Source organism: Hemicordylus capensis, chromosome 3 (genome assembly GCF_027244095.1).
Source record: "Hemicordylus capensis ecotype Gifberg chromosome 3, rHemCap1.1.pri, whole genome shotgun sequence".
Lineage (NCBI taxonomy): Eukaryota > Metazoa > Chordata > Lepidosauria > Squamata > Cordylidae > Hemicordylus > Hemicordylus capensis.
Genome location: NC_069659.1, coordinates 125,265,774 through 125,293,710, shown reverse-complemented (window position 1 = coordinate 125,293,710; position 27,937 = coordinate 125,265,774). Strand labels below are relative to the sequence as shown.

General features: G+C 42.4%; 1 protein-coding gene across 1 annotated transcript in view; it reads right to left on the bottom strand.

Moving 5' to 3' along the window:
- The window catches only part of PRKX (protein kinase cAMP-dependent X-linked catalytic subunit), an 86,503-nt gene that overhangs the window by 29,601 nt on the left and 28,965 nt on the right, over positions 1-27,937 (bottom strand). Inside the window, exons 2-3 of the mRNA XM_053311911.1 lie at positions 11,007-11,175; positions 7,539-7,802 (exon numbers count right to left, since the gene is read on the bottom strand). Of these exons, the coding sequence (XP_053167886.1) occupies positions 7,539-7,802; positions 11,007-11,175 (433 nt within the window). The remainder of the gene's footprint in view (positions 1-7,538; positions 7,803-11,006; positions 11,176-27,937) is intronic.

Genomic DNA, 27,937 nt, shown 5'->3' with positions numbered 1-27,937 from the left:
CACTTGGCCCTTCTGGGGTTGCAGCCAGGAGAGACATCCCTGCTGCAGGTGGTAGGCGTCATCCTGCTGCTGCCAAGACTGCTCTTGTGGAGAAGTGCCACAAGATAGCAGCTTTCCTCCACTGGAACGAAAAGGGTAGGCAGATGCTCAAGGAGAGGCAAACTGAGCTCCACTTACCCGAACATGTGATCCCTCAAGGTCCCAACCCGGTAGAACTCCACCTTTCTCTTGCTCCAGCACCTGAAGGAGCAAGAGGTGGCCATCCACACCCTGGCAAGGAGGCATGGCTTGGAAGTGTGCAACCTATCCAACCAGAACTGGGTACTGCTTTCTGAGGTTGTCTTGGCACTCAAGCTGTTCTTTGTTGCCACGAACAGCTTGTGTGCTGAGACAGCAAGGCTGAGCCACGCGTTGCTTGCTGCTCTTTTCCTCGAGAAGACTAAGGGTGAACTTCAGACCACACTGACCACTGGGGAAGCAATCATCTTGGCAGGTTGGCTGAGCACTGGAGTGGTGGATTGGCTCAGCACACCCTTGGGTGCATTGGAAGCACATGTTTTGTCCTGCTTATGTGACCCAAGGATGAAGGGCAAAGCAGTCACCCTGGCCAGCTGCTAAGTTGGAGGAAGCTCCTGGTTGCAGAAGTTAGGCAAGCAGAGGAGAGAAGGCTGAGGCACAACCAGGAGGAGGATGCTGGAGCACCTACTGCTAGTGCGCAGTCCACCCCTAGCCACAGCATCACCACATTCCAGGTCCAGCAGTGTGGTTTCCCTGGCAGGGTCCAGTGAGTTGGTGGTTTCACGGTGGTTCATGAAGGGGTACCTTGCCTAGGGTATGGGAGGAGTCCACTGAACCCTGCAGCAGTGCTGAGCAGTGTATGCTGCAGTACCTGTAGGAGGCAGTGGCAGGCTGGGAGATGGAGCTGATCCAGTTTGGGGCATTGCCAAGTATGTCCAGACTTGATGATGGTTGCTGGAAGGTTCCTCTTGTTCCTGTGAACCAGTGTCCAGAGCAAAAGGATGTTTTCCATGGCTGGTGGGCGTGGTAACACCCCATTGCACACACATGGATGCTGACATGGTGGAGTGGCTAGTCTTCCTGAAGGCCAGCTTCCCCTTGCTGTGCTATCCTGAGCTGGCCATAAAGTGTGAATGACTCATGGTCACCCCCACACAATGCAGCTTACCCTGTGGATGTCGTGATGTGTGCTTGCGCAGTGGCCACTTCCATCCTGAGACATAATGGGATGGCAAGGAGGTATGCTGCCACCTCAGCGGTACCAGTTTTTATAACAGCACTGGTGGGTGGGGAGGCAAGAGCACCTTCCCCAGTCCTTAAAGTTATACCCACCTACCCGACCTTTGAACCGGCAGTTGCTGGTTCCATGCACATCCCTAGCCACTGCCAAGACTGATGATGAGATGATGAACTGGTGCCACAACCCATGCTTCACACTGTCAATCAAGAGCCAGCACCAAACTGAGGCCATGGTGTTATCCAGTCACAGGCAGGCAGGGATATCATGGTAAGTGTGTAAGCTTTGTTTCTTGTCAAACCACAGATCTATCAGACCTTCATTGCTCTGTCTTCGTGTCTCTTTCTGGTAGGCAGGACAGAAGGAAGGAAGATTTTATTCTGTGGTTTTCTCAGTACTGAGTTAGTATGTTTGCTGTGTTAATACTTCCTGTTAACTACCTGGTTTTGCTGGATCTCAGATTGACCAAGGCAAAACTTGGGTGCCTGCCTTCCATCCTTGAATTGTAATTTGGCCTGTTTGTGAGATGGTGTTGTGGTGAGAAATGGATAGTGGCAGCTCTCTGTGTAATATTTCTTGGTGATAACTGTGATTACTGCTCTGGTCTGCACTGCATTCTGCATTGCAAGGTGTACTCAGTCAAAATGTGGCTGAAGATGTTGTTCTAGTTGAGCTTATGACTATGCTTGCTGGCTGCTAAAGGTGCTCCTAAGGCAGCTGTTGCAATGCTAGGAACGTAAGGAGTCATAATTGTATGTGAGAGAGCAACGTGTGCCAATGATGTTACTGCAGCGCAGGCACTGTGGCTGGCAGTGGATTCTAGGTCAGTGCTTTGGCCATTTTTTGACTGTATGTTTGGCAAAATGTGGTGTTGCGTGTTGGGAGCGACTGTATATTTCTGTTCTGCAGTGTTTTTCAAGGCAGAGTTGCAAAATTTGAGCATTCTGCTTGTTTCGGCCAAAGGGAACAATGGGGAAGCTGAAACACCCAATTGTTCCCTATGGGTAGGTCCTAGGGACACCAAAGAGGGTTTGGAGATATGGCATAATTGGGTCCTACCTACCAGGTAACCCACCAAAGAAATGTGCAAGCGGGTGATTTTCAGAAAATGTTTAAACTTACCCTAAACCTCCATTGGATCCTATGGGGATCTTGGGGAAAGGTGAATAAGAATGTCTTTAAAAACACCTGCTTGCCCATTCCTTTTGTGGGTTGGGTAATAGGTAGCACCTATCATGCCCTACCACCCAACCCATTTTGATTTGATTCATCGAAACAGTTGGCAACAACCATTGTTTTGATGAATCAATTCAGTTATTTTGTGATTTGATTTGAGCTTGAATCAAATCACAAAATATGATTAGTGAGCATCACTAATGTGGATGCATCCAAGGCAAGTTGTAAGTGAGCAAGATTTGCAACACTGCACAACATCATTACTGATCATGTGGCACATCTTTTAAGGAATCAGCTTTCAGTTCCAATTTTCTGACATTGTGGAGCTTGAGCAAAAATGAGATAGCCTGGATTCTGGTCTGAATTCAGTAGGATTTTTTAAACTATCTAATTTCCATGGTTTGATTGAAAAGGAAATCAATCATTACAGTATTGGCAATTCAATTGCCAATGTCATATTTAGTGTTGATTCTAATAATCACTGTATAAGATAATACAGTGAACTGAATTATATTCTATATATTTTTAAAACATTTGTAGGTTATTCTAGATTATACTGGATTCTTACAATGGTGTAATAGAACCAGAGCTGTAGTGGCTGGATTAGGACTGGGAAGACCTAAATTTAAATCCCCATTCAGCCATGAAGCTCACAAGGTGACCAGGGTTCCCTCTAAGAGTGATTCCCAGATGTTGTTGACTGAAGCTCCCAGAATCGCCAAGCAAAAGCCACTGCAGTTAGGGATTCTGGGAGTTATAGTCAACATCTGGGAATCCCTCTTAGAGGGAACACTGTAGGTGATTCTGGGTCAATCACTTCTCTCTCGGCCGAACTTACCTTACAGGCTGTTGAAAGGATAAAGATAACCATGCACACTGCCCCTGGTCTCCATGAAGAAAGAATGGGATATAGTTGTACAACTAAAAATAAAACACACTACAATACGTACAACAATATCTTGGAAGAAGCACATAAATTGTTAGAAAGTGACATCTTTCCTAGCACTTTGGCTGTAGAACCCTTTGGAGAAGGTGCCGGGAAGGACTGCACTTCCCAGCACTCTGTGTCCACCTTCCAACATGCTGGGGCTTGACAGGGCTCTCTGATACAAATGCCCTCCCTCTGTGCTGGGAAAAGCACAGCACTGCATGGAAGAAGGAAATGGTCCTCACATTGGAGATATTTCCCCAAAGTGGCCCCCACTTGAAAAATAGTGAGGATCACTGACTGGAAAACAATGGTAAAACTAACCACTCCTCTCCCCCACCCGCCAAGGTCTAGGAGATAGGAAAGATAAATCAGTGAGCCAGAAATTGTGATATAAGAAGAGCTTTGTGAATAGGCAGTAAATAGGCTACATTTCACTGAGATCAATCACCTCAATGGTGTTTTAATATATAAAATAGGTGTAATTAAAGTAGCCTACGCCATTGAAGTCAAGTGCATTTTTCTTGTCGGCATTCTGACAGTGGGGGATAGGCAGTATGGACAGTGGCAACTGAGGTAATTCTGAACAAGTGTGAGGAAGCTGTTCGGCCTGACCAATAAGAGATGATGGGGGAGGTGGAAGAAAAGGAAGCTGTAATCCCAGTCAGGCTTATTAAAAAATAAGGCCCACACTGCTCCAACTACCCACTTGGATTTCCCAAAGGGTCCATTCCATGTCTCTGCTCCCCATCATCCCCCAGAGTTCACATTCCATAAGAACATAAGAACAGCCCTGCTGGATCAGGCCCAAGACCCATCTAGTCCAGCACCCTGTTCCACACAGTGGCCCACCAGATGCCACTGGAAGCCAAATAGAACAGGCATAACTAATAGAACAGGCATTACACTTGCAAGAGAATTCACTAGCTGTCTTCCCTTCCAATCTCTTACTAGCAAACTCTAGCTTCATTGTCAAACCAGCCATACCCTGTATAATTTGCCAGGACTTGCTAGCCATAGGTTTTAAGGGCGGTGAAAACCTTAACTTTTGAGCCGCTGATCCAAATCTCATCAAACCAACATCAGTCATTTTTATTAAAATTTGAAAGCAAACTCTAGCTTCATTGTCAAACCAGCCATACCCTGTATAACTTTGCCAGGACAAATGATATGCCTTAGCAATGATATGCCTAGATAGAATCTGGGCAAGAAAAGGTTGAAGTGTCAATTTTTCAGCAGTTTTAAACTTGTCATAACAGTGGTAATTATCAGCATTCCTTGAAATTAGACACATTTCTAGATCCCATCAAGCAGACCATGCACACCAAGTTTCAAGTTATTCGCTCAACAGTTGCCATAAGTATAAGCAATAGAGTTTTGAAGCTTATAAAAGAAGACCTGCAAGCTCACTGATAGTACTTAGATGAGTAAGCTCTGCGGAAGACCCACTACAGTATGTGGAAATGGGATAGAACAATGGACTGTTTAGATTTTGATCATGGGTAATGCTGAGAAATCTAGATGAATTGTCCCCATGATTTCCCACACAGGCCATGACACAACCAAAGTTAAGTCCCATTAATTTAAGCTTGTGCTCAACTGTCACTGAGTGGACTTTAAATACTATCATATTAACTCTGGCTAAATCATGGTCATAGGTTTCATATCCTAACGTAACAATGGTTACCCTCCAGGCATGTCCGGATGTAGATGGACAGCTGCAGAATACTTTACTGGAAAAAATTATACTGAATAATTTAAAAACTAGTCGACCCCAACACAGAGCATTTGTGCACTCTTTGGGGCTGGCTAACGCCCCCCCCCACCTGCCCCAGTCTCCGGCCGGGCCCAGGCTACTGGGCCACGTGCCGCCACCGCGGCCAGTCCCGCCGCTGCCTTGCCTCCGTGTCCGGGCCCGCCATTGCCGCCTCGCATCTGCTACCAGGCCCGACACACCTCTGTGGCCGGACCTGCCACAACCGCCGCCGTGGCTGGGCCGCTGCTGCGCCTCGCCTCCGCGACCGCCCAGTGGGCCAATTCACCTGGGTGCGCCTCAGCCAATCAGCTGGGTGCCAGGATGCACATTCCAAGGCACACCCAGGAGAATTAATATAATAGATACTTATTGCACATAATGAACAGTCACTGCTGTCTTCTTGCAGCATATAGGGGATCATCATCAACTCTGGATGTACAAGTTATCAAAGAAATCAACTACTTAAACAACAAACATTTTACAGGGCTGGCACTATGCTCCCAGAAAGTGATAGCAAAAGCAACATTATAATGAAGATGTAATATTATCATTACTATAAAAACTAATTTAACAATAAATAAATAAACCTAGTAATCAGAAGCAATGCAGTTTACTATGGAAGGAAGTAGTATTATTTTCTTCCTAATAAAAAATTAAAAGCCCAAATACAGACATCCAGGTAAGACTATGCTAAGACATTAACTGTTGTACAGAAGTCACAAATAAGGCTTTAAAAAAAACCCCACAACTTTAAAATTCTCTGCAGTAGCACAGTCAACTTCAGAGAGACAAACAGCAACAGAGAAGGCCACTCCACTACAAAATACCCTCAACAGAAAAGAATACTTTGACAAAAACCTACGTATTTATTTTTCTTTCTCAATCCAGTTTAATCCCAGGAATACAACTAGTTCTTTCTGCAAAAATATTGGCTTGCTAAAAATTTAGAGTAAGTGAAATGCCACTTTCGCTCAACAAGGCAAACTGAACATCTGGGTTTTGCACTTGGCATTCTTAGGGCACCATGACGCCTGGAAATTTAACCATGGTGCCTTGACAAAACCAGCTCCATGATTGCTTGACAGCAATTCCACCCCCACCCCCCAAGGGCCAGAGCCCTCTGTTGCCATCCCTCCTCTTTGCAACTACACTGCTCTTCCTATCTCCTCTTTAAACAGAATGCCATTTCCTTCAAACATTAGTCTCCTCCTTTGAATGTAAAACAAGATTGGGCATGCAAAGTCAGCAGACCAGATACCTAAAGCCAGGTGCTTTGCAGCTGTACATTACCCCCTTCAGCAAATCTTGCTGAGTACCTATTATCAGACCAAATGACCTGTGAATGAGTTTCCAAGAGGCTATGAATGAATTTCCAAGACGACCATGCCTGGTGCTTACAATTCCCAGAGAGAACTGGACATGTGTCCAATCAAGTACATCTGCAACACCATTTGCATGCACACACCAGTATTAAACATGGCGGGGGAGGGGAATTCACCCCCAAAGGCTTACTAAAAAAAGCTTGTAAATTACTAACCTGATTCCAAATAGAGTCAAACCAAGTTCAGCCATCAAAGTGACATACAAGTCAGTTTGTGTTCCTATCTCTGTTTGGTAAGAAAAGGCCGTACAACTTCCAGCCTCCAACTTTAGTCCTTATTGGACTAAAACTCCCATCATCTCCAGCCACAGTAGCCAACAGTCAGGGATAATAGGAATTTTAGTCCAACAACTGTTGGAGGGCTGAAGTTGTGCAGTCCTGGGTTAGGACAACTGGCCCAAGAGAGTGTGCTAGGACTGTGCTGGGAGATGCCAACAGAAACATCCAAAAACATATGACTTTTTAAAGATTATAATTACAGTGCATTAGGAAATGTATTAGTATATACTGTACAGTATCTGCCATTGAACACCTGCATACTTGATGTGTGAACATGAGCAGGGAAGACAGGGCAAGCTGTGGCTGCCCAACACATCCATGGCCTGTGTTTTTACTAACACACCTCTTCCTTTCAAAATGTTATGGCATTTATCAGAATATATGTAGTGAACAAGCTGTATACTACTTTCCCCACAGAAAACATGAAATCAGTCCTAGAGATGAACCCAATGACGACAGCATCAACTGATGTCTTGCAAATGTCAATCTTTTACCACAGATCATACATCACAACGCATTTACTGCATATCCCCTTATTCTGCCAGGAACTGAGTACTTTTAAATGAACCACAATTCATTGTGTGATGGGACAAAGCAGCAGAGGTGCATGTGTGAAATTCAGCCCTAAATTTAGCTGAAAATAAATGGTTTTCCATGTACAACTTAAATTTCTTAATCAGGTGTGTCGCCTTCGAAGTCCTCAAAATCCATCTTCTGCCCTCTCACCACCCACCAAATAGTAGTCAGTAGGAAAAAAGCTTACCTATCAACCAGCTTTTTAGCAAATCCAAAGTCTGTGAGTTTGATATGTCCCTCTCTGTCCAATAAAATATTTTCTGGCTTTAAGTCTCTGTAAACAATTTCTTTTGAATGGAGATATTCTATTGCACAAATAATCTCTGCAGAGTAAAACAGTCCAGTGCTGTTATTGAAGCGTCCCATGTTGCGTAAATAGCTAAAAAGTTCTCCCCCAGGTACATATTCCATCAACATATATAGAAAGCGCTCATCATGATAAGTCCAAAATCTGTAATAAAAGATATACATAAGTTAAATAAGAGAATAAATTATTAATAAAATTAATGCAATTTGTTAGTTTCCTTAAGGGCTTTCAATCAGGGTGGATTTGATTTAAATCAAACTGATTTAAATCATGATTTAAATCATGATTTAAATCACGATTTAAATCATGATTTAAATCACTAGCAGGGTGGATAATAATCAATGATTTTTTTAAAAAAAATAAAAAAAATCCGATTTAAATCAAAAAAATCCGATTTAAATAAAAAAATCTGATTTTTTTGATTTTTTTAAAAAATCATTGATTTTTATCCACCCTGCTAGTGATTTAAATAGTGATTTAAATTATGATTTAAATCAGTTTGATTTAAATCAAATCCACCCTGCTTTCAATACAAGCATCCAACTAAACTTCTAGTATCCAAACCAATTGTATAGTGTAGCATACTTCAGCAGCTTTTCTATTGAATTAACATATTAATGGCTAATTTATGCATTGGCAACTGTTCCAATAACTACGGTTTTAAGAGACCCTAGAAATACAAAACTATTTGTGACAGCACCAACACCAAAGCTGGGGTTTACTCCTGGAGGTGACAATGGTGAGCAGAAACATCACTGCTCCACACAGTTACAAAAGGCACAAATCAGTTGGAGCAAACAGGCATGAATGGCAGCTCTGGATACCTTTCAGGCTGGTCTGGGCCAGGCCAGATGCCAGCAATGGGGCACAAAAGTTTTGTTCTCTGGGCTTGTGCAACTGGAAGGTAACTGATGCTGCTAAGCCAGGAAGACTGTCTGGTAGGAGAAGTGGTACAAGTCCCTAAGAATTCAGAAGTACTCTTAAACAGTCAGCTACACACACCCATCTCAAATGCAGTCAAACTACACAAACCCATCTCATAGCACACCATTTTAAACATTAGGTTTTCCCAGTATATGGGTTTCCCAAATATTCCTTTGAAGCATCAAGTAAGTGTTCTTCAAAAACAGGATATTAGACTGATTATACAATTTCTGTTTCATGGAACATCATGGGACATAAGGACTATCCAGACCAAACTCTTGAACTCATGCAAGATACATCAGACCTTCACATACAGATTATTTTATACAGAATACATCATGTCAAACACTGAGTTGGAGCCTTCGTCTCTGGTGGAAGGGCTGGTTCCTCCAGAGCCAGCCTATTTACTTATAGGTGAAAAACTGCTTCCCCCACTATTAAAGGGTAACAAGTTTTTCAAGCAAGAAAAATGCTCCACCACATCCTGGGACCATGCTCTGTTACCACTATCAAGATAATTTGTTATCTTCCCACATTATATCTGATATTATACAGAGGATGTAGGAATAGTTACTTCTTTCAGAGAGCTTTCTGCCCGTAACTGGGTGTTTTTCATACAACTGTATTTCAGAAAAAACTATGACACTAATGGGAAATTGAAAAATTGCACCATCAGCTATCATCATAAAATGATGCAGAGTGACAAACACAGAACAGAGACTTTGCTGATTTTCTTAAATGGACAGAGCTTTCTTTAAACACCAACCCAGAACACAAAAATGCAAGCGGCTGGACTTCAAGTAATACATTATTATTCCAGTAAATAACTTTTCACTCACTCATCGCTACTTTCTTTCTTGCCACTATACTTATACATATATATTTACTCTTCCAGTTTTTGTCCTGATATGAACTAACTGGAGACTTGACTATACTATCATACAGGAAGAGCTATTTTTAGCATCTGTGTTCCTTCCCTTCCCTTCATCTTATCAAGGTGTAATCTTGTTATGTTGCAATTGCTTGTGCAATGTATACCCACACCCCATCTGCTTTAACTTGTGAAATGCTAACATTTCCGGTGGCGTGCCTTACTCCACCCATTACCACAAGTATTTAAAACAAGCAATGAAGCATATATAAGGAACAGATTTCATGCAGTTTCAATCACAGGGAATTGGAATAGGCAGGCTTTCAAAGCATTGTGTCCACCAGTAAGAACAACAATCACTATTGAAGCCCTTTGAGAACAGATACATTTTTTCCTGTAAAACAAAACCCTAAAACATTTTTTGCCAATACAAAACACAGCCAACTCTTACACAGGATTACTTGCTTAACATATGCAAGAACACAGGCATGCTTTTTTTAAAAGTTATCAAAAAATTCAGTTTCATGCTTGTGCCCTGTTCATCCCCCCAAAATGAACACAACAGTACTGACAATACAAGGCTGCCAAGAGAGTAATAAAGAGTACAACTTAACAAGGGAGATACTTACATAAGTTACAGTCAATAAGGAAAGGGAAATTCCAGATACACCTTTATTATGTTCCGTAAGCACACTGGATTACACATCCTGCAGCAAAACACAGGGGTTGCAGGGCCACCCATGGCACTGCGGGCTCTAACACATGCAACGACAGTGCTGCACAAAAGGTCAGTAGTTCTAGTACTGCTCTCTTACACTGCACTGTTGCCACTTGTGTTACAACCTGAGGTGGCGCAAGTGGTTCAGCCATGCCTGCGTTATGCTGTAGGACATACAAAAAGTGTTCCCTGTAACAAGAATTTCTAGATGTTGTTGACTACAGCTCCCAGAATCCCCACCTGCAATGGCCTTTGGCCGAAGATTCTGGGAATTGTAGTCAACAACATCTGGGATTCCTTGTTACATGGAACACTACATTACAAGCCACTGTCACCAGACATCTCCAAGGTAGAGTGAGTGCGTGCGCGTGTGTGTGTATGTATGTATGTATATATATATTTCCAAGCAGGAGTCCCACATTAATCATTAATTACAGCAATTATTCCACTTCAAAGGTGGAAGTTTCACCAATATGACACTAGCAATGGCATAAAGGTCATGTTTCCCTACTATTACTCCTTGAAAACCTTGTCAGCTGTGGTGCACTATGTGAACACCTGTGCCTTAAGAAACAGACAATGAATTACTCTGAGGTGGTGGGGGTGGGGGGAGCACAAAAATCAAGGACAGATGCAACTTCCACATCATGTTAGGTGTACTTCATCAATATGTTTTCAGTATTCTTACAATAGTTCTTTTTTCTTTTTAATATGAACAGTGTTGTTACACTGGCCACACAAAATACTTTGAATTACTCGAAACAGACACAAGACTTAAAACTAGAATTAAACATTATTTAAAAAAAAAAAACCTGAAAGGGGAAAAAAAACTTACAATCTGATCAGAAATGGATGATTAACTTCTTTCAAAACTGATTTTTCATTGTGCACATGCTGTTCTTGCTTTAGTCGAATGACATCTGGGATGCTCATTACTTTCAACGCGTAGTAGCATTTGGCCGATTTCTCTTTCACCAGATGAACCCGCCCAAAAGTACCTGTTCCTGAAAATTAAAGAACAAAATATGTCAAACGAGAACACTTTGTAGTCAAGATGTAAAAAATAAGCAGCAAGTTAACATGACAAACTAACCAGTAGGTATTCAACTGCACATGTTCCTTTAGAAGTTTGAATCCTGCACACTTCAGTGCTTAGGATGAAACCCTAAACACAGTAAGCGGTAAGTAAGCCCCATTCAACACAATAGGACTTGTTTACCAGTAAACATGTATAAGATTGTGCTGTTAGATACCTTTGTCAGCAACAAATGTTTATAAAGAACCATTTTTTTCCAATCTGGCAAAGGTGAAAGGGCCAGCAACACTGCTCTACCCACTGTTTCATTCCCAGGAAAATGGCTTTTTTATCCCTTTTCCCCCAGTGTGAAGAGCAACAGAGGTTAGAGCCAATATTTTTGGCACTTCAGTTTTTCACTATAAAGTCTATAAAGCAGGTGAGATGCGTAACAAATGCGGGACTCTGCCAGAGTCTCTCCTCTTCATAGTGCTAGAAAGGCAGTTAAAACAAGGCTTGACAAATCCCAGGCACCAGGAGTCATGGTGTCTAGAAATTTAACTGTGGTGCCTAGACTAGGATATTCAGAGATAAAAATTTCATTTAATAACTATTTAAAGAAGGCTGCCCTGTATCTGTTCCAAGCATGTTACTGCAAAGGGGATAGAGAGAAACTGCCCCCCTAGCCCACTCACTTTCACACACACACTTTGTCAATAAGTCTCGTAATTTTGTCAAGTGTTCACTGTCTGGCTCCTAAATTGTAACACTTTTAATTTTGGACAGAATTACCAGACTTGTTGACAAATCAAAGATAAAGAGCTCTCTGGTTATATCCCTGCTTGGGAGAAGAGGTTAAGGTACATTGTGAGCCCTTTGAGGAAACGGATCCATTTTTTAAATTTATTATTTCCCTGTATAAACCACTTTGGAAAGTTTTGTTGAGAAGTGGGATATAAATATTTGTTGTTCATAATATTGCGGAGGTGTAGCCTCCAGGATCAATACCTATATTGGGGAGCTGAACTAGCCCTCTTGGGCCTTCAGTTACCTACCAGTGAGGCTATTCACACGAGTGTGCAAAACCAGGCTAAGGGAGCCCAGCCTGGTTCTGCATGCTTGTGTGAACCACTGGGATCGCACCCAATCCTGGTGGCTACACGACGGCCAACCCACCAAAGTAGCCTCCTTCTAAAATGAGGTTAAGGGAGTGAGTGCTCCCTTAACTTCATGTTTTTGATTGTGTGTCCAGTGGGCACACTCAGTCAGAAGGGAGGAGCCGGGAGATGGGGCAACACACAGCGGTGTGTTCTGGCATCTTGATCCTGGGAGCTGCAGTGGAAACCGCTGCTTGTTTGGGCAGGTGATATGTCCGCCCAGGAACTGACAACCAATCATATGTGGGGAAGTTAAGTTCAACCCTCCGTCCCCGCAGACAGCCCACAAGCTCTTCTCACTGATCATGAGAAGAGCTCTTATGTCTTAACATCTGGCCTTCTTACTATAGCAAATCATGGCCAAGTGAGGAAGATTATATCTTCTAGAGTATGTGTGTGTTGTGATTTTTACTTTGGGGCAGATCCCTCATACAGAGTGGCTTTATCTTCATGTGTGCACATACACAAACACACAAGCTTATTTTCAGTGCTGCTGACAAACTGAATATTTTACCAGATTGGTTAGCTTTATGTGTTTATTGTAATTTTAAATTTTAAACTTCCCAGATTTATTAATAATCTTTCCACGATTATGTAAAACATTCAAATTCTACAGCAATTCTGGTGGTGTTCAATCATAAATCTGATAGTTGATGGCTAAAGCAATCATACCAAACCAAACACATGGATTGTAATTTGAAAGGTATCATTGATGTGCCAATAAAACCGGAAGCATGCAGAAAGGCAGTGGATACTCAAAGGTTACTGCATCTTTTTTATACTGATGTTCCTGAGAGTCAGAGCATCTTATGGAGGCAGTGCCCAAATTATGTTACAAAAAACAATCCATAAGAGGGAATGTGCAAAAAAAAAGATAAATGTTGAGCTGTTCTTTGCCTGGGCTAGTCTGAGTCTCAGAGTCTCTCTCTCTCTGTGAGGAGATTCACACAAACAGCAGAAACTGGGCTAAGGGAGCCCAGCCCAGTTTCTGCTTCCTGTGTACAGCAACGGGAGCTGCACAGCTCCCAGCGGCAAGCCCGCCTAAATGCCTCCCCTTAAACGAGGTTAGCGGAGCAAGCGCTCCACTAACCCAAATTTTTTTGGTCGTGTGACTGCTGTGGCTGCTTGCAGCCACAGCGGACACACTCAGGGAAAGAGGGGAGGGGAGATCCCAGGACTGCACTGCACACTCACGTGGTAAGTTACTGGGGCTTGGTGGGGGGGGGGGCACCATGCAGCGGTGCCTCCCTGCACCTAGCCCCTGGAGCTGTCGGACGAGCCGCAGCCAGGCGCAAGAGCACCCGAGTGAAGCCACCGCTCGTCTGGGTGGGTGATCCACCCAATCAGCAATGGGCTGGTGATCATCTGCGGAGAGAGCGGGTTGAACCTACTCTCCCCACAACCACGCTTACGGCTCTTCACACTAATCATGTGAAGAGCCTCTCTCTCTGGCAATTACTATCTAGAGCAGGCCTGCTCAACTTAGGCCCCCCCAGCTGTTTTTGAACTTCAGCTCCCATAATCCCCAGCCACAGTGGCCAATAGCCTGGGATTATGGGAACTGTAGGCCAACATCTGCAGGAGGGCCAAAGTTGAGCAGCCCTGATCTAGAGACAAATAGCAATTTATATAGTCTATTTTGGCAAGCATTTTATGGTAGCTTGACTTTTACTATGTTGCAATAATTCCTCAATAAAAGCGGGGTTGAGAGTGAGCAGAGCAAATGCATCTCAAGATATGACTAAGTGACTAGAGTGCCTAACCACAAAGGGGTTTATCATCACTTGGGGAAGTACACATATAAATTGGGAACTGGTCTTGTGGTAGCAAGTATGAACTGTCTCCTTTGCTAAGCAAGGTCCACCCTGGTTGCATTTGAATGGGAGACTAAATGTGAGCACTGTAAGATATTCCCCTTAGGGGACAGGGCAGCTCTGGGAAGAGCATCGAGGTTCCTAGTTGCAGGATAGGGCTGAGAGAGAGACTCCTGCCTGCAGCCTTGAAAAGCTGCTGCCAGTCTCTGTAGATAATACTGAGCTAGATGGACCAATGGTCTGACTCATTATATGGCAGCTTCCTATGTTCTGAAGCAGTCAAGATAACACATTGTGATATGAGCTCCCAAGTTATCTCTTCACACAATGCTCTATTTTCTAGTCCTGAAAAGAGTCAGACCCAGTTCATACAAACAGTAACATAATCATCACTTATCATGAAGCTTTGGGGAAACTGCTCCATGCAGCTAGTCATATGCTCTGCATACAGTTCAGGTGAATCACTGCTGTGTCTCCACAACTGCATGCAGAGCTGCTTCACGAAAAGCTTACTTTAGAGTGGCCTCCACACCACTACAGTATAAGCAACATACATGCTGTATGTGTGTGTGTATGTGTAAAACTGTGCTTTGTTGGAAGGGAGGAAGGGGAAAGAGAACCATTCTTCAGTATAATTAAAGATGTAGCAAATGATGGATGCTCTCTCTACATGCAGCACTCTACCTAGTGTGTGTGTGGGGGGGGGGGCAGCTCTCATACTTTACCACTTATATGACAGAGACCCATTTGTATTACTCCCTAGGAACTCACAAAATACTTGATAACTGCTTACATTACTCACACCTTTAATGGGTTGGCTATAAGTGTCAGAGCATCTTTTCATTTTACAAATATTATGTTAACAAGGATAGTATAGGTACATAAGTATAGGACTGCATGAGAGGATTTTAGTTAGGTATACATGATTTTCAGTTGTTCAAAGAGCTCACTTTTCTTCATTATACCTTCAGCTTTGATCAGTCCAACTTATTCCTCAGCTTCACACATTTCTGAAGTTACTTAAAAACAAAAACTAATGAAGAACTTGTCATACTCTAAAAACCAACTGCAAGATAGTTTAAAAAGAAAAGAAAAAAGGCATATAATATACCGCAGTGCCCTGCCAATCCTGTAATCTCCAATTTGATAGTTTAAGCACAGCAACAAACTACAATATAATTATATGAATCATCAGGAAGTTTCCTACTTCTATATTATTATAGTAGCTTGAGGTGGGAGAAAGTGCACTTTGTGATAAAAGCACCAAGTTTGCTCTATACCAAGGGTTTCCTATGTTGCTGAAAATAATAAAGCATTGCTGTTGTCATCCGAAATAAGTGAAAGAAACTGACTCATGGGGTTGTATTCTATGGAAGTTAGGATATCCTTTCCCATTGAAATTCATAGTATCTAAGTTAGTCACTTTGAGAAGGGCTCTAGCTTAGTGGTACAGCAACTTTTACATGCAAAAGGTACCTGATTCAAATCTGGCATCTCCTCATAGGGGAAAAAGCCTCCTATCAATCCCTGGAGAGCTGCTGTCAGCAGCATAGACAATAGGGATGTATAAAATTTGGTAGTTTATGTTCAGAGACAACCTCAGTGCTTTCAGGCCCACCTGATACTAATGTAAGATGCCTTTCTCTGCAAGATCTCCACCATCAATTAAGTTCATCAGGAGAGGTCAGTCTTTGGGTACCACCACTTCATCTGGTGGCAACTTGGGATCAGGCCTTCTCAGATGTTGCCCCTAGGCTATGGAATGTGCTTCCCATGGGCATAAGAGGTTTATCATCTTTGGAGGCCTTCAATAAAGTCATAAAGACTCATCTTTTCAGCCAGGGTTTTAATAATATTTAAGTGGTTTTAATTGTTTTTAAACAAGTTTTATGATAATATTTTAACTGCTTTTATTTTATGTTTTATATTAATAAAACATAATACTTATCTTTTATTTATAATATAATATTTTAAATCGCTTTATTTTTCATTGTGAACCTCCTCGAGCCATTTTAGGATGGGTGGCATACAAATGAAAATAAATACAAATGAACAAATAAATGAGTTATTTGGTGGTAGTGGGGGAGCAAGCCAACTTGACTTGGCCTGATTTGAAACAATCATTCACTGGGAATTGTTGTCTTTTGTGGGGGTTTTCAGAAGTTCCCAAAGACATAGAAAGACAGAAAGAAATACAATGGCTCCCTGACCCAAATGGGAAAAACCTGGGAAAAGCTGCAGTTACTAAGAACCCTGGACCTTTTCCATGGCTGCATGCTTTAAAATCAAACACACATCCACTTCAGGCTCCATTTGAAAGAGTACTCATGCAACACAGCTGCCTGCTCACTTGCTCTCTCCTGCAGCCCAATAAGGTATAGGGAGGAGATGGGAAAGCAGGCAAACTGAGGGAAGTTGAAGTGGTTCCAAATCAGTTTGGCCTAATCCTATCTCAATTCCATCTAGGCGGAATCAGATCCACTAGGCTGATTCAGTTTGCAATCTCTGAAGTCTCACAAACCACTGGTAGACAATACTGACCCAAATGAAGCAATTATCTAACAAGGCAAATTATCCTGTTCATGTTGAATTTGTTTCACTGATTTCAATTCTGCTTACTCATTACGAATACAACACATGGTAAGTATTTTTAGCTGCAGTAAATTGCTGTGAGACTTGCTTCTGAAAAATATTAGGAAGGCTTATTTCTGAGAACATTAGGAATGCCACCCTATCTTAATTCCCAAGGAGGCTGTCCACGTGCATAGAGAAGACCGGGCTTGGCTGCCTGAGCCAGATCTTTGATGCTTGTGTAAACCGCCGAGAGCCATGTGGCTCCTGGCGGCAGCGAACCTGCTTAGGGAGCCCACCACTTAGTCAGGGTTAAGGGTGCAAGGTCTTGATAAACTGCCCAGCAATGGCAGGGAGTAGTCTGTGGGGGAGGTAAGCATTTTGAGGTTTCGTCCCCTCCCCTCTTTTGAGCCCTTTCTCCCAATCATGAGAAAGGACTCAGGGTATCTTTGCAACATACCGAGTTTTGTAATTTTATCACAAATGCTCTTACAATAGCTTGGCTGGTGCATGAAATGTATAGCAGGGCATTATGTTGTTTTTAAGAACTACCATCCCAAATGAAGGATTTAATTCAGCAATTATAATTTATTTTATTTAACACATTTTATTTTATTTGTTTAACATATTTGCATACTGCCCAAAATGCAAGTCTCTTCATAATAAAATGAAGCATATCAAAATTCTGATTTCTAAAATAAGGTAATTTAAATTAACATAGGCAGAATTTTCCCTGAGGCAAACTTATGACAAGGTTTAAAAAGGCACACTCTTCTTACATTCCACCCACACATTAATTCCTAAAAATGTAGAGTCATTTATTTAACCACAGCTATACTGAGAGTCCAAAAGAGGACATGAATGTGAAACAGACAGCACTGATAAGAACTGAATTCTTATCCCCTGCTAACTGAGCAAAGAAGCATATTTTTAAAGTGGTGGTCCTCTTTATTTAGCACGGGGAGAGCAATTGGCCCTATCCATCCCTTGGCACAGCACCCTCCAGTGGTTGTTGCTGGTGTCTATCTTAGGTTTCTTTTTTATATTGTGAGCCTTCTGGGGACAGGGAGCCATTGTATATCTTTGGGAACTTTTGTTGAAAAGTGGTTTATAAATATTTGTCGTATTCATATTCATTTTCCCATGCCATTTCCCACCCAGAGTAGAAAGCAATACATCCAAGTCAAAAATTTCCTTCAGTCTCAACAACTTATAGATAAAAACAAAAGCGTAACAGAAGAATATTAGCTAAAGACTTGTTCATAACACAACTACCTTTCTTGGACAGTATTTAGTGCACAAAATCTTTGGCTAACTTTACAGCTATTCTTTTAAAAATACAATGCATCCACAACATAGTACTAACTTACAGGTTAAAACAGGAATAGGCAACCTTGGCTCTCCCGCTGCTGGTGAACTACAACTCTCATCATCCCCAGCCAGAATTGTGGCTGCGATGATGATAGCTGTACTTTAACAACAGCTAGAGAGTCAAGATTGCCTACACCTGTGTTAAAGCAAGCTACTAAGAAAAGAAAAAAGGTTTGTTTTCACTATGACCATTCAAGTGCACCTTCTATTCCTCTATGCAGGAATGCTTGAGAGGTTTTAACTCACATCACAAAGTAAACAGGAATAAGCTGCAATGCTTATAAAATGCTCAAAAGCCTTCTAATGCAAACTGATTTGACAGCAGTTGCTTTTCATACTCTGCATGAGCTACAGTGCCTTGATTTAAACATAAAAACTGTAAACAGTGTTCAGAAAAGGCTTATTAACATATTTAACTATGGCATCTAACCATCCTGGGAAATCTAACATGTGATTAAATCCCTTAACATGGTTGTCATGTTGCATGAACATACCAGTAAACAACTTTATTTTCATGGTGGGCGCAACTTAAGAACATTTAGTCAACACAGTACCTGTGCAACATACCTTGAACAGTCATCTGTGTGATTCATCTATAATTTTAGCACTGGAAGAGCTCAGCTTTTAAATAATCAGCATTACTGTTAAACGGACACAAATAAAAAATCACAAACCTTCAAAGTTGTACAACCTGCTTAGTGGGTAAGCGGGGTAAACACATAAGACTGAAAGATGAAACATCAGAGGTGTTTCAAAAATTAAGATGCATCAGTGTAAGTCACTAATATTTACCCCTTCTCTAAAATGCACAACTCACTGCTGGCTTCAGAAACTGAGGGGTTCCCAGACAAGGCATCCTCAGGGAGACCCCTTAACTTCCAAAAGATGGGTGCAGAAGCTAATAATTATCTCATGTTGCTCCAACTTTTTCTGACATCCCATACATTTAAGAACAGCAGTTCTGTAGGTCACTATTTCTAGCAGGTGATTTCTTGGGACTCTGGTAAATGATGCCAGGCGTTGCCACCCTCTGGACCTGGGCATAGTGAGACTACATTTGCAACAAGCTACATAGGACATTGCCCCCACATCCAAGGCATGACATAATGAACACACCACACAAAGGAATTTGGGGAAAGGGCCACAACTTTAGTAAAGCAAATAATGAAATGGATTTTGAATAACTCCATCATAATGCAATGCGGGTCAAAGCTAGGCTAGAGGTCAGAGGAAGTGTCCTTCCCCAAGCCTTTGGGTGACACACCCTGGCTCAGAGCTTGTAATCAGCACACTGCTGATTCCTACTCCTGCTTGCTAACCCATCACTCACTCTCCCCCGCCTCCCACACACACTGTACAACCTTTGAGGGGTGTGAAGTTCTGATGCAGGTTAGAGTACAACCATATTCCCTCATCTGAGAAGACTCTAAGGAGTGATTATTTATTTATTCATCAAATTTGTACCCTGCCCCAAACTTTCATCTCTGGGCGGTTAACAATAGCATAAAACAAGTTAAAAACATATACAAAAACTTAAAACAATTTAACAATTTAAAAATAAATCAGAGACTAAAACCTAAAAAATTTAAAAAGCTGAGAAAGCTTGGGTGAAGAGGTGGGTTTTCAAGTGCTTTTTTAAAATTGTCAGAGATTAGGAGGATCATATCTCAGTAGGAAGCGCATTCCACAGTCTCGGGGCAGCAACCAAGAAGGCACGTCCCTGTGTGGCCACCAGCCAAGCTGGTGGCAACTGGAGACGGACCTCTCCAGATGACCTCAATGGGCGGTGGGGCTCATAACGAAGAAAACGTTCTCTTAAATACCCAGGGCCTAAGCCGTTTAGGGCTTTATAAGTTATAAGTAGCACTTTGTGTTTTGCCCAGAAACCTATTGGCAGCCAGTGTAACTATCAGCAAAGGAGTGATGTGGTCTCTCCGAGATGACCCAGTGACCAACCTGGCTGCCGCATTCTGTTCCAACTCAAGTTTCCAGACTACGTACAAAGGCAGCCCAACATAGAGTGCATTACAGAAGTCAAGTCTGGAGATTACCAATAGATGTAAAACTGTTTTGAGGTCATTCATCTAGAGAAATGGACGCAGCTGGCATATCAGCCGAAGCTGATAGAAAGCCCCTCAGGCCACCACCTCAACCTGAGATACCAGGGAGACATGTGGATCCAGACTGTGAATCTGTTCCTTTTGAAGAAGTGTGACCCCCTCTAGAACAGGAAGATCAAAATGGTCTCTGGAGTTCTGACCCAGTGCAATAAGTACCTCCATCTTATCTGGATTCAGTCTCAGTTTACCATTACTGCTTCAAGGAAGGCATTTAGAAAGGTTATGCCATCTCCTGAAGAAGTTGACATGGAGAAGTAGATCTGGGTGTCATCAGCATACTGATAAGATCCCGCTCCAAATCCCCTGATGATCTCTCCCAGCGTTTTCATGTAGATGTTAAAGAGCATTGGAGAGAGTATAAAACCCTGAGTGACACCATACTTCAGCTCAGATTTAGAAGAGCAACAATCTCCAATCGACACCATCTGGAATCTGTCTGAGAGGTAGAAGAAGAAGCACTGTAGAACAGTGCCTCCCACACCCCAACACTCTCAGACATTCCAGAGGGATACTATGGTTGATAGTATCGAAAGCCGCTGAGAGGTCCAAAAGGACCAACAGAGTCACACTTCCTCTGTCAATTCCCAGTTGGAGATCTAGATAATCAGTTTCCTCCAAGACTGCCTGGAGGAAGGCAGCCACCTGTATCACTCACCTGTATCTATTAGCACAAGAGTGTTCACCAATGGCAAAAACCCAGTATTTCTGGACCCACCCTGCACTACACCTGCTAGCTGTGATCTAACTAGGCTAACTATAATGGGAAAACAGAGCAGAATAGGCAAATACACCCCACAAAGGCCAATCAAGTGAGGAGCAAAAATTTCTACTTGGCCCCCAAAAGGATGACCAGCAAAGCCCCCAGAGTAGAAGGGGGGAGAGTCCACCCAAAAGTGAATGAACCCAATGGGAGTGCGCCAGCCCAACAGCCAGCTAAGTCACGCCACCTCCCCATGCTTCCACACTACAAAATATTTGTATATCATGAACAACTTCTAGCCATGTCAGCTGATAATTATAATTATCTTCACAATTCAGAATTCAGCTTTGTAAAAGAAACCCTTATAATAAACTGAACGATCTTTATAGCAGGATCTTCCAAAGTGAGGTGTATGCTTCTCTGAACAGAGATACTGAGGCTAGACAACAGGTGGGCAGGTCCAGGAGATTGAGCTCTAACCTTCTGAAGAGCAACAAACATGCTTAGAGCCTGATTGAGTAAGCACAGTATCATAGGCACTAGTGTGATGTCACAGGGACTATAAATTTTGAGTGTCAGGGAACAGCAGAGCAGAAAGGACTAGGTGTAGTATGGTTTGAGTACCCGTGCCTTATGTAAATGCTTATTTCATTGACTTCTGTATGCTCTGGTGAGTACCAGCAGCCTCCACTAATAGTGCAATATGTTTAATATGTGTGGCACACAACACTGGATTAATGCTTGAGGCATTCAGAATTGCACATAACTAAAATTGCAAGTTCTGACCACTGTTGCCTGCCTTTTTGCTATTATAGTAGCAGATTTTCCATAGGCATCAGAGTTTCTAGCTTCTTTGATATATTTTCCTCAGAGACAAATAGACTTGAGTGTAATTTGGGCAAATTCTTATGAAGAGTACTGAATTCTGTCCAAAAGGGCTCGCTTGTTAGAAACATTTTGTGTTACTATTGCCTCAAATGCAGACATTTTTCAGTAGTCAGTACTGTATTGCAGTAGTAGGTTTGTTTTCAAGGCCATGACCTTGTTTGGTTTCCTTGCTAGGCAGAAAGCTGCTTGGGAAGGTTGCACATTCTTGCATGGGTAGAAGCTTCTGTGTTTGCTTTTTCCCCGCTGGACCACGGAGTGCAAGATGTTTGTCTCATGTCTGGAATAAACTGTCAGATTATTTCTGGAGCTTTACAAACAGCAAAGCCATTTTGTATTTAATAGAGGGGTACTAGGACTTCCCAGCCACCTTAAGTGGCACAGTGGGGAAATGCTTGACTAACAAGCAGAAGTTTGCTGGTTTGAATCCCCGCTGGTACTATATCAGGCAGCAGCAATATAGGAAGATGCTGAAAGGCATCATCTCACACTTGGCAATGGTAAACCCCTAATGTATTCTACCAAAGAAAACCACAGGGCTCTGTGGGCGCTAGGAGTCAAAATCAACTCGATGGCACACAAGTGTGCAAGAGTGGAAACATGTCACTGACCCTAATTTCTGCTCTTGCACAGCCCTTCTGGAGTGCAGGGGAGCATTCTGGGGTCTAAAGGCTCTTGCATAATGCTGTTCGCAAAGGAGAACAAGAGGAGTTGAAAGAGGGCTCCAATCACACCTTGCAGACTCTAAAAGTGTGAGCATTTAGTTTAGATGTCAGCCACCGTGTTGTACCTATGTGTACGAATTCTAGAAAAAATGTTTTTAAAAAAAGGATTCTCTCTTTAAAATCTGAGCATTAATCACTTTTCTCTCTCAAAAGTAAATGAAGATCAAGATATTATACAAAATGTTGATCACAGAGTTGACATGATAAAGAGAACCATCTATCTATTTTCTAATGCGATCTTTCAGCAGGCTCAAAACCATGTTTATGGCTGATGGCAGGACAACACTGACTGGCCCATTTAAACATGCGAGGGAAGAGCACTGGTGTGTACATCTGCACTACCATCACCATGCAGGACAGTGGTTCAGCCCTGTGAACACACAGCTATCATGCTACCTTACAGAAGTTTTAAAATCACATGTTCTGAGGAATTATTCAGACTGACTGTTGCCACACATGATTAAGCAACAGTGTGCACAGGTGTTTTATAGCAGCTTCCTTCATACGCACAAGGAAATATGTAAAGTTAACTAAAGATTTATTCAGCAAAAACTCCATTTTTCTGCTCCTCCGTTCCCTTTCTGACTCCTCCCACACATTCTCTCTACAGCATCCTCCCTGGAACAAATGTGCAAACAAACAAACTGCAAAAGATTACTAGATAGAATAGAGTATTGGATAGATTACAAATCCTTCCCCTTTATAACAAGCAAAACCAGAATTTATTTAAAATCTAGTGACAAAGTCTTGAAGTTTTTTAGGTGGTCTCCTGTCACACACACTTCTCCTAAGTCTTGGGTTCTCTGGCACAGGAGTGGTTTGTTCTTTTGATACCAAGGATAGTCCATCACTTTCATCAGCCTCATCTGCAAGGCAAGAACTGAAGGCAAGATCAAATTCCTCTTCCATTCATCGCTTGAGATCAGACTCCCTTCCCTCGTCTCATAGTATGCATGCTGGAAAGTCTTGAACTGTTCCACTTCTTTCCATCATCCAAGAAGACAGAATCTGCTCAGATTCAGATTATTTCTTTTGGTCCAAAATATCGAGATCATCATCCCTTTTTCACTTTATAAGGGAGCCGTACTTAACAAAGCCCCCCACCTGAAACGTTCACTGTTTCCCACCCTGTTTCTGATGTACATACAATTTATATTTTCATTGCTTCTCTGTTACCTGATCACAATCATGACCCAGGCCACACAGAGGTCCATTGGGCATGTGTGGCAGCCTCCAGAATGGCCACCACCACCGGTAGGTACATGGGCCAAAAATGGCCCAGAATGGGCCAAAAATGACTGGGGAAAGCTGGCAGTGAGACATGAGGAAACCCCCTCTATGGTCGCAACAGCGCCCCCTCAAGCCTGGTAATGGTGGTAAGTCTGACTTATTTTTTTATTTTTTAATCCTCCTCTGAGCCAGGCCCGAACTGGTTCAGACTAGAGCCAGACTGAGCCTGGCTCTAGTGTGCATAGAAACGGATCAGACCTTGTTCAAGTATGGTTCTACTCGAACTGAATGGGGTTTTCCAATTTTGTGCACACACCTAGCAACTGTCACACCCCTACAGCCCCTAAGAGTGTGAAGGTTTTGTTAATTAGGATCAAAAGGCCCCATTATATCCAGAGCAAGTTCTTCCTAGGGACCATTGGGATACTCTACTGCAATCAAGGAGGTGGCAAAAGTCTTCTATGACTTATCAGATACAGCATAAGCCATACAGTGCTGGGTTACATTTTCAATGTGTTTATCCTTCCTGGCCACCAAGAACTCTTTCTGATTTGCCTTTTAGTCAAGCTCATGCCCAGGTGACCTTTGTGGGCAATTTTGATTACTTTTGCTTTTAAAGAGGGTGGCACCACCAAATGAGCAGTCCTCGGGCACCAGCTCATTGAGAAGAGACAGCTCACTTGCAATATGCATTTATAGTTGAAGATGTTCATGTACCTTGTTTTTGCATGGCCATCCATTAGTTATGTAAGGTTTAAGTTCAGTAAGCACTTGATCAGCAATTTCCATTAAGAAGATGTGATTACTCCATGATTGGATGAAGCTTTTTGCACAATTACTACTACTCATATTCTGGGATTGTCTCTTGGCCTGGAAGTGAAAGTCGAGATAAACAATCTGCAGTTGTATTCCCAAGATAGGGGAAGTTATTTTCACCTGAAAATCAAAAACCATAAGTCTGGTGATCCATTTGGCTATTCTTGGGATTGCTTGACTTACCCATATGGTAAAATAAAGCAGATGGGGTTTATGATCTGACCATAAAGTGAATTTTATGCCCCACAAGCAAGTCCTGAAGTACCTCACCACCCAGAAACATGCTAGAGCTTCTTTTTCAATGACAGAATACATCTTCTCTGAAACAGTAGGCACTCTAGAAGCAAAGGCAACTGTAACTTTCCCATCACCTTTTGGCTGGGTCAAGACAGCACCTAAACTATAGTCAGAAGCATCAGTGGTTACAACAGTGTGCCCACTGATGTTAAAAGAAGTGAAAGCAGGGCTTTCAGCAATGGCTGATTTGTTAGTCTGAAAACTAGCCTTGCAGGATGCATCCCAGTTAAATGCTACATTCTTTCTAAAAAGACACAATGGAGCAACTTCGGAGGAAAATTGTCTAACAAATTCAGTAATACAGAGTCCTAAAAATGATCCAAGTGCATCCTTGTTGTATGGCTCTGGTGTTACCAAAATATGGCTCTGGTGTTACCAATATATGGCTCTGGTGTTACCAAAATTTTGCCAAGTCTATTTTGGAATGTACACCATGCTGAGCTATTGTGTGTCCCAAGTACGTCACTGAGTGTGTGCAAAACTGACATTTATCTGCAGAGATAGTAAGTCCATGTTGTTGAAGTTTTCTTAAGACTTCTGTCAGTTTAGCATCATGCTTCTCAATGGTTTTGCCATAGACTAAAACATCATCCTGAAAGTAAGTGATGCCATCCATAGTCCCAGAAATATATGTCTGTATATGTTTTAAACTGGTTTTATGTTATTGTTAACCGCCCAGAGACAAAAGTTTGGGGCGGTGTACAAATTAGATAGATAGATAGATAGATAGATAGATAGATAGATAGATAGATGGCATGCATAATCATTTGAAGTATGGAAGCTGCAGAGGCTAATCCAAAGGGCAGTCTTTTGTGTTGAAAAAGACCCTCTGGAGTAATGATGGCTATCTATTTGCGAGAACTCTTAAGAGGAATTTGATGATAGGCCGAACACAATACCAAAGCTGTGAGCACTGAGGCCTTTTGCAGAATAAGCAGCATTTCTTTGATACTGGGTAATGGATGACAATCCACTACCATGTTGGACTTCACATCGCTCAAATCTACACACATTCAAAGTGTACCATTTTATTCCCACACAGGAACAATGAGAGACACCCATTCTGATGAATCAACAAGTTCTATGATGTTAGCATACTGTAGTTTTAAGAGCTCCTCACTAAGTGGAGTGAACTAACTCTTCACTTAGCTCCTCACTAAGTGGTTGGCACAATGCTATGGATACGTTCCTCACTTTGTGTTGTACAGGTATTGCATTTGCCTTCATCTGAATTTTATGTTTGAAATGTATGGCAGTGTCAGGAGCATCAGCAAAAATGGCTGGGAAATCAGCAATGATATCAGCATATGGATGCTCCATCATCTGTAATATGGGTCCCATGATATTTGGGTTTAATACTATCCATAGATCTTTCTGTTGTTTCCAGCCCAATATTGAGACTCCTTTTTGTGAGGGTGTGTACAAACCCGGCATGCGTGGCAGCCTCCAGAATGGCTGCCGTGATGGGGGCAAGGCCCGGAAAAGGCCAAAGATCACCTAAACCGGGTGCTTTTATAGATCAAGACAAGGTGGGCAGGGGGAGGCACACATCCACGGAAACCCCACACAGCCACGGCGAAGCCCCCCAGAGGGAGTATATACAAAAAATAAAAATTTAAAAATAAAATTTTATTTTAAAATATATATATTCGTGAACCCTCCAAACAGCCGGGGGGGGGTCCGGTCTGATGTCGAAATAAACCAGTTTGACTTTGAACAGGTTCGGAATTGAACCTCTTTGCATATCCCTAATGTAAACTTTCCCTTCTCCAGTACATTCTTTGTATTCCAGGACAGCAGTGAAATATTTATGGAAATAGGGAAACCTCCATATCCCCATGGGTGGATGAGTGAAGGCTGCAAAAGTGCAGATCTGATGTAGTGAGGCATTTCTTGAAAAACAGTTGGGAAATGTTAGTATACCAAGAACCAGAATCAGCCAGCATCCGCACTTCATGGCCATTAAGTTTAACCTGACAATGTGGAGAAGCAGGCTCTCACTCCATCACACTTAAAATTTGGTCATGAAGCAGTTCAGCTGCCTCATCCTTATCATCTGGTGAATCAGTAATGGAGTGGACAGCAGACTTGCAAACCTAAGCAAAGTGTCCCCTTTCCCCTGCACCTGTTGCAAGTGAATTGCCATGCAGGACAGTGAGTAAAACTGCCATTGTGAGCAGTCTCCACATCAGTTGCCTTAGTAGCTCCTCCTTTCCTGTACTGCCACTTTCTGGGCAGTGCCATATAAGAAGATTTGGATTGGAAGGATTTAGACTGAGCAGCGTGGATTTCAGGAGGTGGGTTCTGGGGTACCAAAGAGTGCAATCTGGCACAATGAAGAGCAGTTTCCACCCTCTTAACCATCTCTATAACTTTATCCAAGGTACGTTTCCACTACAATAGCAGTTTTTCACTTAGTTTAAAGCAGTTTGTTTTATAACAATCAGATCTCTGATAATTTCATCAGTAAAGTCGGCAAACTCATAGGTTATACTTAAGGCACACAAGGCTGTGATATACTGATTGACAGATTCATCAGGCAGTTGACATCCAGAATACAACTTGTAATGTTCAGCAATCACATTCAAAGTAGAGTTGAAATGCTCATCTCAGGCTTGAAGAACAGCTTCATAAGAATAGGCATCTCCTTCCAAGTTGGCAGGAAAGGGCAAATGATTATATATTATCTGGCCGTCAGGGCCCAGGCATTGAAGCAATATAGCCTTCTGCTTTGCCGGAGTAAAAGCAGGGCTTTGTATGGTGAGGAGGTAATTGTAGAAATTGTTTCCAGGGAAGAGCAGGTTCTCCTGGGGTGGAGAAGAAAAAAGGTGGTGGCGGGATCTGAGCCATGCTGCTGTACACATCCAGTGAACACTAGGATGTCCAGGATGGAAAAATAAAAAGTGCCTTCAGGGATTGTGCAGGTCAGGAAGATGGTGAAACAACCAGCAGCAGTGAGAGAAGAAAGCACTGCAGGAGTGTAGGCCCAGCGATGCAATGAAATGAGGTTGCAGAGGGACATGCACAAGCTTTGTAGGCTCACACCCTTAGCTGGTTCAAAATCC